At 37.2% G+C, this 12,742-nt stretch overlaps 1 protein-coding gene across 1 annotated transcript in view; it reads right to left on the reverse strand.

Annotated features, from left to right (window-relative positions):
- The window catches only part of LOC110106137 (nuclear poly(A) polymerase 3), a 35,770-nt gene that overhangs the window by 12,985 nt on the left and 10,043 nt on the right, over positions 1 to 12,742 (reverse strand). Inside the window, exons 4-6 of the mRNA XM_020835903.2 lie at positions 7,879 to 7,941; positions 7,636 to 7,797; positions 4,352 to 4,462 (exon numbers count right to left, since the gene is read on the reverse strand). Of these exons, the coding sequence (XP_020691562.1) occupies positions 4,352 to 4,462; positions 7,636 to 7,797; positions 7,879 to 7,941 (336 nt within the window). The remainder of the gene's footprint in view (positions 1 to 4,351; positions 4,463 to 7,635; positions 7,798 to 7,878; positions 7,942 to 12,742) is intronic.

Raw genomic sequence — 12,742 nt, forward strand, 5'->3', positions numbered from 1 at the left:
TTCGATCGAATGGAAGGGTCGTAAGTTGCGACTGCTACCAACTGTTTCGGGCATCGCAGGTGAAAATTCTGAGGGCAAACCAGCCCTTGGCATTGTCACGGGCAATTCACTTCTGAAGGTTGGACGTGAAGAGAAGTATATTTTTGACCTGGTTATGGCAGAAGCAAATGATGTTCAGAAATGGGAAGAACACCCACCCGAGCTTTTCCAACTTTTGCAAGAGTTCTCTGATATAACTCCATCAGAACTTCCTAATGATATTCCGCCTCTGCGTTCCATATAGCATCAGATAGACTTTGTAGTTTGTACCAGGCGCTTCTCTACCAAATTTACCACATTACAAAATGAGCCCGATCGAACACGTACAACTGCAAAAAATTATTGACGAACTACTGCATAAACAACTCATTCAGCCTAGCCTGAGTCCGTGCGCTGTTCCGGCTCTATTGGTCCCAAAGAAAGACGGGTCGTGGATTATGTGTTTTGATAGTCGGGCTATCAATAAAATTACAATTAAATATCGGTTCCCGGTCCCTTGTGTGGAAGATATGTTAGATTATCTTGCGGGTGCCAAGGTATTCTCAAAATTAGACTTGAGGAGTGGATACCACCAGGTCAGGATTCGGCCCAGCGACGAATGGAAGACGGCATTCAAAACAAGCAGTGGCCTTTTTGAATGGAGAGTTATGCCCTTCGGGTTATGCAATGCGCCAGCTACATTTTTGCGGGTAATGACAGAGGTTCTAAAACCTTTTTTGGGAAAATGTTGTGTGGTTTACTTCGATGATATCTTGGTGTTCAGTTTGTCCCAAGAGGACCATTGGAAGCATTTAAGGTGCATATTTGATTTGCTTTGCCAACATAAACCATTTTTGAACAAGGCCAAATGCGAATTTGCCACTTATGCAGTACATTTTTTGGGTTATATAATTTTCGAGGAAGGCATAAGCATGGATCCCAACAAATTTGCCATCATACAACAATGGCCACAGCCGCGTACACTAACCGAAATTCGTAGTTTCCATGGATTGGCTAACTTCTACATACGGTTTATACGCGGGTTCAGCATAATAATGGCCCCCATCACTGATTGCCTGAAAGCCAGCTCTTTCAGATGGGGAATGGAACAGCAGTGAAATTTTGACACTATCAAGACGGCACTCACTTCCGCCCTAGTATTAGCAGCTCCAGATTTTCGTAAAGCCTTCCGCGTCGACACGGGCGCATCAACTGTGGGGATTGGCGCCATGTTATCTCAAGACGAGAGACCCATTGAGTTCTTCAGTGAGAAATTAAGCCCGACGAGACAAAAATGGTCGGCGTATGAACAAGAGCTATATGCGGTAATTCGAGCACTTAAACAATGGAACATTATCTCCAGCACCATGACTTTGTTTTATGCAGTGACAACCAAGCATTACAATTTCTGAACACCCAGAAAAACATAAATAGGATGCATGCGAGATGGGTCGTCTTCTTGTAAAAATTTAGTTTTGTACTAAAGCATAAATCTGGACAACAAAATAGAGTGGTCGATGCTTTAAGTAGACGCTCCGCCCTCATCACTCAACTCCAAACCGAAATAACTGGCTTGGAAGCTCTCAAGGACCTTTATTGTGCTGACAAAGATTTTGCCTCTCCGTGGGAACGTTGCTTGGCTGGACAGCCCTTTGATATTATACTCTTCGGCACGGGTTTTTATTCAAAGGGAATTCCTTGTGCATCCTAGCTTCCTCTGTCAGCCCATTTGGGCAGAGAAAAAACAATTGAGCAAATGCGGTCACGTTTTTTTTGGCCGCATCTCCGCAAAGATGTGGCGAGATATGTGCAAAGTTGTCCAGTGTGCCAAGTCTACAAAGGTTCAAGCCATAATACAGGTTTATACAGTCCACTTATAGTTCCGATTTCGATTTGGAAGGATCTCAGCATGGATTTTGCTCTCGGCTTGCCGCAAACAAAGAAAGGAGTAGATTCAATTATGGTGGTAGTTGACAAATTCTCCAAGATGGCCCACTTCATAGCTTGTAAAAAAACATCTGATGCACTTGGAGTTGCCCATTTGTTTTTCAGGGAAATTGTTCGCCTCCACGGATTGCCCCGGAGTATTATGTCCAATCGAGATGTCAAGTTTGTGAGCCACTTTTGGCGGGAACTGTGGAAGCAACTGCAGACAGTCATTAAATTAAGCTCGGCATATCACCCCCAAACAGATGGGCAAACGGAAGTAGTGAATCGCACTCTAGGCAATATGCTACGTTGCTTAGTACAAGGCAACCCGAAGAAGTGGGACGAAGCTTTGAGCCAAGCTGAGTTTGCATATAACTCGATGCCGAACCGATCCACCGGTATGTGCCCCTTTAACATCGTCTACACTAAACCTCCTAACCATCTTGTAGATATCACTGTTCTACCGAGATGCCACAATGCGGCGGCAACAAAGTTAGCTGGCGACTTCAAGACCATGCTGGATACCGTTCGTGACAAATTGCAAGCCTCCAATGACTCATATAAGCAAGCAACCGATGTACACCGATGCTCTAAGAGTTTCCAACTGGGAGAACTAGTTATGGTACGCTTGAGGAAAGAAAGATTTCCAGCTGGAACATACTCAAAGCTTAGTCCAAGGAAGATCGGTCCAGTGGCAATCAAGCATAAAATCAGTGGCAATCAAGCTTATGTAGTAGATCTTCCACCAGACATCCTAACATCCGCCACCTTCAACGTGGCCGATATTAGCCAATACCATCCCATGGACAGAGCGGCTACTGAGATCGAGTCGTCGGAGAAGAACTCTTCCGGAGTGGGGGAGGGCTGATGTGGACTCATTCTCATTGGGAGTACTCCGCAGGCTTATTACACCGTGGAGAACCAGTTTCTGTTTTGCTGCTTTTTTCTCCACTACCATTATTACTATAGTTGGCACCTTAGTACACACACTTTTACTCTTTGCTTACTAGCTTTTAGTAAAGTTACCCTCTGTTATATGAGGATGAAGAAACGCCTTGGAAATTATTCTCTTTGATAGTTAATACTACTCGTTACAGGATTACTGTTGCATTGTTTGTGTTTTTGTTCTCAGTTTTTCTTCCAGCTTGGGTGCTTCCACAGCAAGATCTCATACCAAACTTGAGTTTAGTAGGACAGAGCAGGAATGTTGACTAAAGCTAGAATAGTTGCTTAATCAATATAGCCACAACCACAATAATAGCACAAAATGCTTCCGACTGGAGATGCCATAAAAATAAAATCAACAAACTTAATATTACAATCATTGGTGTATCAAATGGGCTAAAACCAAGCCCATTGAACTAAGCTCTTCAAAATCCATTGTGCTAGAACTACCTCGTGTAAAATGATTTTGGAGTGCAAAACTTGTTTAGGCATATTTACAATTTAATTCATTTCTCTTATAAAAACTCAATATAGAATTCAAATTGATCGGCCCAACTTTAATCATGTTGGGCGTCGAAGTCACACACCTAATAAAAACAACCAAACCTAGAAAATTGCACAATTTTTTTGGTTGAATCAAGCAAATTGAGTTTTGATCCAAGATTTTGAACTCGAAACTCATGTCAAGTTGAAATTGAGTTTATGATAGTTTAATCAAAATCAAATTTGAGAAGGCTTGAATGTATTATGTAATTATGCCTCTCTCTCTCTCTCTCTCTCTCTAGAATATGACATTTCAGAAGAGGATATGTTTCAATAGATATCCCAACAAAATTTTTCTTTCGTTCCATTTGATTAGGGAGCAACAAAAATAAGTGTAACAGGAGATAGGTGACAGCAGCTAGCAAGCAGCGGTGGGCAAAATGATAAACAGGCTTATTGCTTGATCTTGGGCATATCAGTGCCAGCCAATTTAAGCTCATGTCCAATAAGGCTCTTAAAGGTCAAGCTCAAGGACTAAATGTGCAACCTGCCCTAATGGATATCGATATAAGATGTTGTACAATCCTGCAATAATGATTATAAACTAATCCGTATATCACTTAACATGAGTTCAAAAGGAAAAAAAAAAACATTTTTAAGTCACAGCCCAAGCCATAGTAATCAATGTATAATCTACCCCATAATTACCTTAAGAAAATCACATGAATATTGGAAAATACTCTCATATCAGGTTTAAATTTCATTTATTTATTATATATATAACCCTAGCCTAGACTTTCAAAGAAACTCAACAATACTGTGGGCATTTCATTTTCTGCAGGACAGTCTTCTCTTAAGCATTAACAAACTCAAGAAATCTATTAGAGATGATACAAATAATCTCAAAAAAATAAATCAATGTAGCTACAAATACTAAAGGAAAGTCAATTTTGAATAAGTTTGAAGATATCCATACCTTCAAGTTTGGCACCAATTGAAGGATGCGTTGATTAACCCTGACTCCAGAAAAACTTCTCTGACTCGTTTCATCAGGAATCACTAAGCATGGATCAAATATGTTCACATCCTGCAATTTCAAGGAAAAAGTAGAGTGCAAGATGTTACTAAAAAGAAAAAATAAGAAAAGTTACACATTTTTTCAATCGCACTGCAATTCAACGACAGCTCTAAAATTGATTACTAACACAAAGATTACACAATTATGATTCAACGCCTACTTCTAGAATACAATCTTTTATTAAAGACTTTTGAGGCATAATCTACTAACATCAATCACCTTTGGCCAAAGTAATGTCCTTCAAATTTTCCTGATCGTATGGTTCAAGGTATCACATGTTTCCAGTTCACATCTAGCTATGAATTTAGCTTGAAAATCACATGGAAATCTAATCAGTTTTGGTTTAGATCAAAATCATCAAGACAAACTTGGTTCAATTCAAACTTTACGTGAGCTCAGCTTAGATCAAGTCAAGCTCAGCTCGAGATTGGATCAGGATGTATATACAGGTCATCCATCCTAGACGTGGACAACACCAATAGATGCTTCTGTCTTCGACTCAAGTGACAAGTGACAACAATAAGTTAGAAAGGGAAAGCACCAGTGCCTCAAAGATCTTTTGCAGCAATTGAAATCTGCTCTCCTCCTCAAACCCATTGAAAGGGATCATTATCACTAATAAGGGGATGCCTGAGGGCGGCCAACACAGGTTAGTGGATAAAATTCCTTACATGGGGGTGACAAGCCACCCGTGAAGCTCTAGACTTCTGAAATGGTGCATAGTTTAGGCTACTTCTGAATTGTTTCGATCTTCTGTGAATCTATTTGTAGCTCTTCTCAGTCTATGATGAAGCCAACATAAGCAAATATGAGGCTATTTAACTTGCATTTATTGAGATTCATCGTAAATTTGGCTTCTTGTAGAAAGGCTTAAAACTTGCTCAATGTCTTAAATTTCCCAGTTGTTCTACAACAAAAAGTTTTCTAGATAAACAATTAGAAATCTATCTAAAAAAGGTGCATTACATCATTAATCAATCTTATCAAAGGTTGTTGCTGTATTGAAAAGTCCAAATGGCATCAACGATCATTCAAATAATATTGTCCAGTTTTGAAGGCAATCTAAGTTTCTTCTTCTCTAACCTGAATCTAATGGTAAATGAATTTCAAGTCTAATTAAGACTAATTTGTCGACTATAACTGGTCGATCAACTCCTCAATCCATGGTAATGAATAGAAATAGTTAATGATAACCTTGCTTCGCATCCTAAAGTCGATGCACATCTATCATATTCGACACAAGTACCATTGGTGACCCAAATGATGAACTATTCACTTAGTTATGGCAACAATTTGAAAGCCTGTGAGGGGTTGGATAATTATTCCATCGGTTATCAACCCACTTGGTTGTTGATTTCTATAGCTTGTAACTTTCGGATCACTTCTTGTAAGCCACCAAAGCTTGTGAGGGGCTCACATATTGTAGCCCTCCAATATGCACTACTTGACATATGCCACAATCATTGTTGTTAAAAGCATGCTCTGTAGAGTGCTCCACAGGAAAAACACTGCCATTGAGGGATCACATGTACCTTTATCACACGTGCAGAGAAGGCCGATTATGCGCTATGCGCTACCTAAGCAATAGTGCGGTTCTTCAGGATTCAAATTCATGCTATCAACTCAAGGATTTTTGGTTCGGCTCACACAACCAATGGTTGATTTAATACGTAGAATAAAAAGGAGAGAGAATCGCAACAGACAACTCAAGGTTAGGAAAGTGAGCAGCATGAGAGAAGTCACTCAACCTTCTCATCTCCATCAATGCTTTCTATTTGACATGCAAGCATTGCAACAACAGTGCTCCACATTTTCATCTTTGTCTACAATTTCGCCTCAACACGCAAACATCGTAGTAACAAAGCTCAACCCTTCTCATCTCTGTCTTCAATTTCTTCAGCCTCAAGCAAATGTCAGTGCTCATCCACCTGTAGATTCCTCAATACAAGCAGATGCTGAAAACTGCATTTCCTCACACATATCTTGATCTTCTAATCATCTCTAGTATGTGGTGTTCTTTATTTATATTAAAAATCTTTCCGTGTTTCTTATTAGTTAGATAGAAATTAAAAATATATATGTTATTATGTTAAGTTAAAATACTTTCTTCTATTTAGCATGTATTGTTAGGAATTAGAAAAATATAGTGCACCCTCATCTATAATGAAAACCTAAGGCAATCAAAATTATATGTGAACTTTATAAAAGATTCTTAACAAAACAACTCTGTAAATATTATAGCGCCCTCTTCCAATCATTAACATGACCTTATTGTGAAGGTAGATCGACAAACTATCTCTGCATAAAGCATTTCTTTGTAGGGTAGTAATTAGTTTCCACAACTTCAAAATTATTTTTTCCATATTCCTAATCAAGTTCTGAATAAGGCTTGGTGTTACCTGGCTTTATCTATAGGAGTGTATAAACTAAACTTTTTCGCTGGTAATTAAAAATTGATCAAAATTAGATTGATTAATAACTTAAATTGAGCTCAAATTAAAAATTGATCAAAATTAGATTGATTAATAACTTAAATTGAGCTCAAATCGAAGTTACTGAGCCATGCTTAGATTGAATAGAGTGGATGGTGCCAACCAATGAAACAAACTTTGCTCGGCTTGAGATCGAACTGAATAATTTTGAGCTGATCTCAAGCCAAAAGATCAAATTGACTTCAAATCGAATAGTTAATGACCCTACTCATAGTTGGTTATAATTTTGAAACATGAATCACATTAAAATTTACATTAATAAGAATGAGACTACTACAAAAACATTTGAAAAATTAAGAACAAAAATAATTGCTTAATTTACTTTTAGCCAAAGCACACCAAGCATTCATAATCCGTTGCACATTATAATGAAAAAATATGATTTTAACAGTTAAAAAAAATCAGTTCTAAGTTGATTCATAAATGTTTAAGATAATAACTCCAGTCACCATAAGGTCACATAATAAAAAATAAATTAGAGTATCTCTGCAATATATCATGTTATATGATGCAATTTATAGTCGCAAACAAAAAATTGTTTCATGATGGAAAGAATAATCAATTTATTCAGAGGAGAAAAAAGTATAATATAGATAGTAACGCAAGAAACAATCAATATAATAAAATTACTGACAAGATGGTACAAAAACTTCATTTGAAGATGGGTATAGTTTTGACAAAGATACTTACAGCTGGAACAGATACAACTCGTAGTTGAGCATAAGGAAAATCAATTGATATGCCATTGAACTTAAATCTCATTAAAGGAACTTTTGCAGTCTTGACACAATGTAGTTCTGATACTTCAGATCTGCTTTGAAGCATACCGTGCAAAACAGTAAAGAAATCTTCCTGCAAAGTAAACACATAGAAAGGATAAGTGCCTTTCAAAGTATCCCAAATGACTGAACCAAAAGGCAAAGCAAAACTCACTTCCATTGAAGCAAAATATGGACCAATGCACAAAGCATCAATGTCAGAATCTGAACCGTGGACCTGAATAAATAATAGAAACATTACTAAGAAACTTTGAATAAAAAATATGCTCCAGTCCACACAGGCAAAATCTAACCACAATAATGCAACTAAAGGATTGTAACTCCTCAGCCAAGCAAATGATGCCACAGAAAACATTCTTTAGCACACAAAAATTCCTTAATCAATAAACTCTAAATAACCTTTACACGGAAGAGAAGACGCCCTCTTCATTTATTGTCATTTGTAAATCAAAAACTTGCAAATTATGGTATTCTTCTTTCTTTCAAGCAAATGATTGCATCCAAAGCTGAAGATCGAATCTCACATTTCAGCTACATGAAATGCATTCAAAGCACTCTCCAGAAGAACAAATATGCATGTTCAACAGAGGGAATGTTTGGTTGAGTGAAAAAGTTGATGAAAAATACAGTATTTGCAAGCAAGATTGCTTTTTCATAGTCCACTTTCTTCACAAATCTCACGTGAATTCAGCCAAATTGACTGCATTTAAATTGTGCATTTACTTTACATGATGTTCCAAATACACCAAACCAAGAAACCCCTAAGAGAATTGTTAATTCAGTAATTTGAACTGTCCACCTTTTAGCTTTCAAGCAATTTAACAAAATTATCTAAAATTTTCATCAATGCAAATATTGTACAAGAAGATAACCCAATTATACACGATCTTTTGAAAGAAATATAAAAAAACTAATAAAACAACTACTACGAGAAAACTACCAGCAATGTTTACATTGGTCACTGCTTGTATCACTGATAAAACTTTCTAGTTCTGACAAAGTAAACAGCCGGCATTATCAACTAGCTAATTCAGAGATGCTCTCATGGATACTGCTTGGTGCCTACTAGGGGTGTAAACGAGTCGAGTTTAAGCCCTTATCGAGCTGAGCTCGTCAGTTGGAAAGAGAGCTCGAACTCGAGCTTGTCTCATTATAAATGAGCTCGAGCCGGCTCGTGAGCCATGGGTGGAAATTTTAAAATTTAGACAGGATTTTTAAAACTTAAGTGGGATTTTTAAAACTTAATCAAATTTTAGGGGGAAAAAAAAGAGATAAAATGTTCAACATTTAAATAAAACTTAGATGATTTTTATTAATTTTTTTAATATTTAAATTTAATAAATAAAATAAAATTAGTTTTAAAATATTAATATTTATTTGAGCCGGCTCGCGAGCTCACGAGCCAAGCCAGCTCAAGCTCGAACTTGAGATCGTTTAGCTCGACTCGTGAGCTTGATTAGCTCGGCTCACGAGCCCATAAGCAAGTCGAGCTTGAGCCGGCTCGGCTCACTTACATCCCTAGTGCCTACATAGATGTAGACGTATTTAGAATGCAAGCATGCATGGCTCTGATACACCTTAGGTTTCACCAATTTGTCTTTGCCCTAATTATTCTCACAAGAGAAGAATTTGTCCACCAAATGCACATAAACCTTCAAAAGAGAAATGAGATGTAGGACAAGAACATTCGCATTGAAATCCAAATGGTAGGTTGGTTTTGGTTCGTTAAGTAACGCCAATATATACAAGAGTTTTCTTGGTGGGATAGATGATTAATACTTTATAATCTTCTCTAGGGTGGGATGAATATCTTGGGACAATAGGATTTATTTTATTTGAGTGGCCCTTTGAATTTATTAATTTTTCTTCTATTTTTGGTTGTGAATGTAGACATAGGAATGCACCCAAAATTTTTGGGGTGTCGAGTATTTTTACGAAGTTCAGAAATTCAGAGTTAAAAAGAGGGCAGGATCCCCATTGGCAATTTTTTTTTAGTCCAAGGTTTTTGAAGGTAGTCAGTTTTTGAAATACATCGACAGTCAGAAGGCTTCCTTGTATGATTTAAGTACATTATGGTGGAATATAAAGTGCATGGGTGGTGGCAAGAAGGTAGTTTATTTTTTTCTTTTTGCAACCTCTATTTTGTTGTGGGGTGTGAATACAGGAAAACTCAATGAATGATACATTCCTTTCTGCAAGTAGGAGTGTCATGGTTTGGTTAAAGTAATCTTTGGTATTGTCGAAACAAAATTTGCTTTATTTCCACCCGAAGTCGGTTCCTGGATCGATGGCGTGAAATTGGGGAGGATAGTGCTGTTGAAGTTTGTTTTTGATGGAGAAAGATCCAACGAGACTTTAAAATGCATTCGTCAATGACGGATACAAACCATCGGTCCTTTGAATGTTAGAGATTTTTTAGGATCCCCAGATATCACTTTGAAAAAGGTTTAGAAGGGAGTATGGTGTTTTAGTTTTTTGTTTGGAAAAGAAACTCATTCTATGATTTGTAACTCATAGGTTTCATAATGAAAGGACTCATTTTTCAAATCAATAAAAAAAATTTTGGATACATATTTTTTAAGATATCAAAAAGATGAATGTCTTAGCATTAAAATGATAAACCAAATAGTGATTTTTTATTAATAGGGATAACATAAAATAACCCTTTTGATATAGTGTATTTGTTCAGCTCTTTCAGCTAGTAAAGTGTATCTTTTCTCCTTAGCAAGTCAATATTCTTCCTCGCATCCCTGGTCTGAAATCAACATACAAGTAGTGTTTAAATAGGCACTTGACAATTATGATCACTGGTTAGTTTTTGTATGGAGATTAGGTTTGTGGATAATTCGAGTGCACTGTGGAGCAATTTTTGAGAGTGAGAGAGCAGTAAAAAAGGGTATGGTCTTCTTGCCTGTTATATGGTAAGAGAACTTATCAAACAGATGATTTTCTTATCCTAGGACAAGGAGTAAATAGTTGATGGAGTGAGTATCGAGTGTGTTATGTGATATGTGGCTCTGAATCAGTGATCCATACAATCTTTTAAAATAATTTCTAAATGATACTCTAATTTGATGGATATATCAAAACTTTCTGGAAAAGGGTGTAAGAGAAGAAGACTCAAGTGATTGTTCAAAGGATACGCAATAGTTGTTTTCTAGGCTTATTATTATCTTCTTTGTTGAGCTTCTCTAAACCTGTACTGCATTTATGGGTTGGGTTGACTTGTATGTTTAGTTTGTGATGTCCCTTTTTGTCCACTTCTTTTGATTATACTCTAACTTCGGGTGCTTCATGCAATTTGGGTTTCCTAGGGCATGTCTCTTTGTGTGTTATTGATTTCTTACAATAGCTGTACAAAGGGAGTATTTGTCTTTAGGTTTCAGGGAATCCTTACTCTTTCCTTTCCATAGTGCCTATTTGGTTCACCATTGGTTGGAACTTCCAATAGCATTTGGTTCGATTACCTCATCTCGGCTTTCCTCAGCATGAATGAGAGAAATTGTCTCAATTTATTGAAGATGTTCCTCTTTCTCTAAGGATTCTGAACTCTATTTCTCGTCAAACTCATATTTAATCCTGCAAAAAAGTCATACCATTCTATCTTTCTCAGTAATATTTTTTTAGGATAACAATATATTTTTGGACATTTTGATCTCTATGCATCTGTAGTGATGAACTTTTTGCTAACAAGCCTTGAAGGACAGTACTTATTTCAATTTTGATCTGCTTCCTTATTTTGTGCTTCCCTCTTGACTGAATTTTTGAAGATTTGGGCAACAATCTGAGTTTTGAGATGTTTCCATATGTTCCCTTTGGCAGTAGATAAGCAAATGAAGTATTACTAATTTTATTGGGCTCCATGGAATTCCAATAACTATGGGCATAATCATCGGGTCTGCTTCATCATGCCCAAAAATTAGGTTTTCTTCTTTTGGTAATACCTCTAAGGAGGTGATTTATCTTTACTTTTCATTTTTTTTTTCAAGTTGGTCTTAAATTGAGACCATTCTAGCAAATTTTTCCATTTATGCGATAAAAAGGTTGTATATTTTGGAGTTTTGTCTTCCTTGGTCGCATGGAGTCCTTCATAAAGCTTTGGGAGGAAATTAGCTTCAAGACATTGCGGCGAGCAACTGTAGTCGATGAAGACTATATTAATCAAGTTAGTAGGTGCAAAGGACAACAATGAAGGCTGCTTTGGTTATAGGAGTGTAGTAACAAGAGAAGGCCGACAAAATGCAGGCCAACGCGGAAAGAAAACTTGGTTCTTTCTTTCAGTCGCAAGGAAAGAGAGATTGTTTGCTTCCATACGTTGGCTCTTGTTGAAGCGCATGCTCAGTTTGCTTTTCTCAACCTAATGTCCTAGACGTAGAAGAGAGGGCAGAATCGTGCTTTCTGCCGCTCCTTGAAGAAGAGGTCACTCGTTTCTCTCCTGATACACTCAAGAGCACCATGCATAAAGGCTCTTACAAGCTTCTCTCTTTTTGATTCCTCTATTCTTTTAAGCTTGACGCTTCAAGAATCAGGAAAATGAATAAAATAAGAAACCAGAATGGATTAATGTATCCTTAGGCTCTTAATACAATGTTAATTCAGAGAATTTGAGGAGGAAAAATGCTTAAATTTAATTGCATAAAATTATCCCTATTTAATAGATCTATACATGATATCTTGATGAGGAAAACTGTACGTTCTTAGGTTTCACAAATTTAGGGGTTTGCCTATTTTCCTTCAAGGATGGAATTTCTCCACCAAGATCAAGTCAACCAAAACAAGAAATGAAGAGGGAAAACAAAGGCTTTGATTAATCTTCAAGACAAAACAAAAAGCAAGCTAGTCCCACTTCGAGAAGGACAAATCTCCAAAAGAAACCCTAGAGAAACAAGAAGGAAAAGAGAAAGAGCTTTCTTCACAATGATGCCCAAAAATGAACCCTAAGCCCTCTTCATACACCCCACATCCACACATCCTAAACTTACCCTCCAATCACCTCCATCTCCTCTACAAGATTCCGG

Source organism: Dendrobium catenatum, unplaced genomic scaffold (genome assembly GCF_001605985.2).
Source record: "Dendrobium catenatum unplaced genomic scaffold, ASM160598v2 fragScaff_scaffold_621, whole genome shotgun sequence".
Classification (NCBI taxonomy): domain Eukaryota; kingdom Viridiplantae; phylum Streptophyta; class Magnoliopsida; order Asparagales; family Orchidaceae; genus Dendrobium; species Dendrobium catenatum.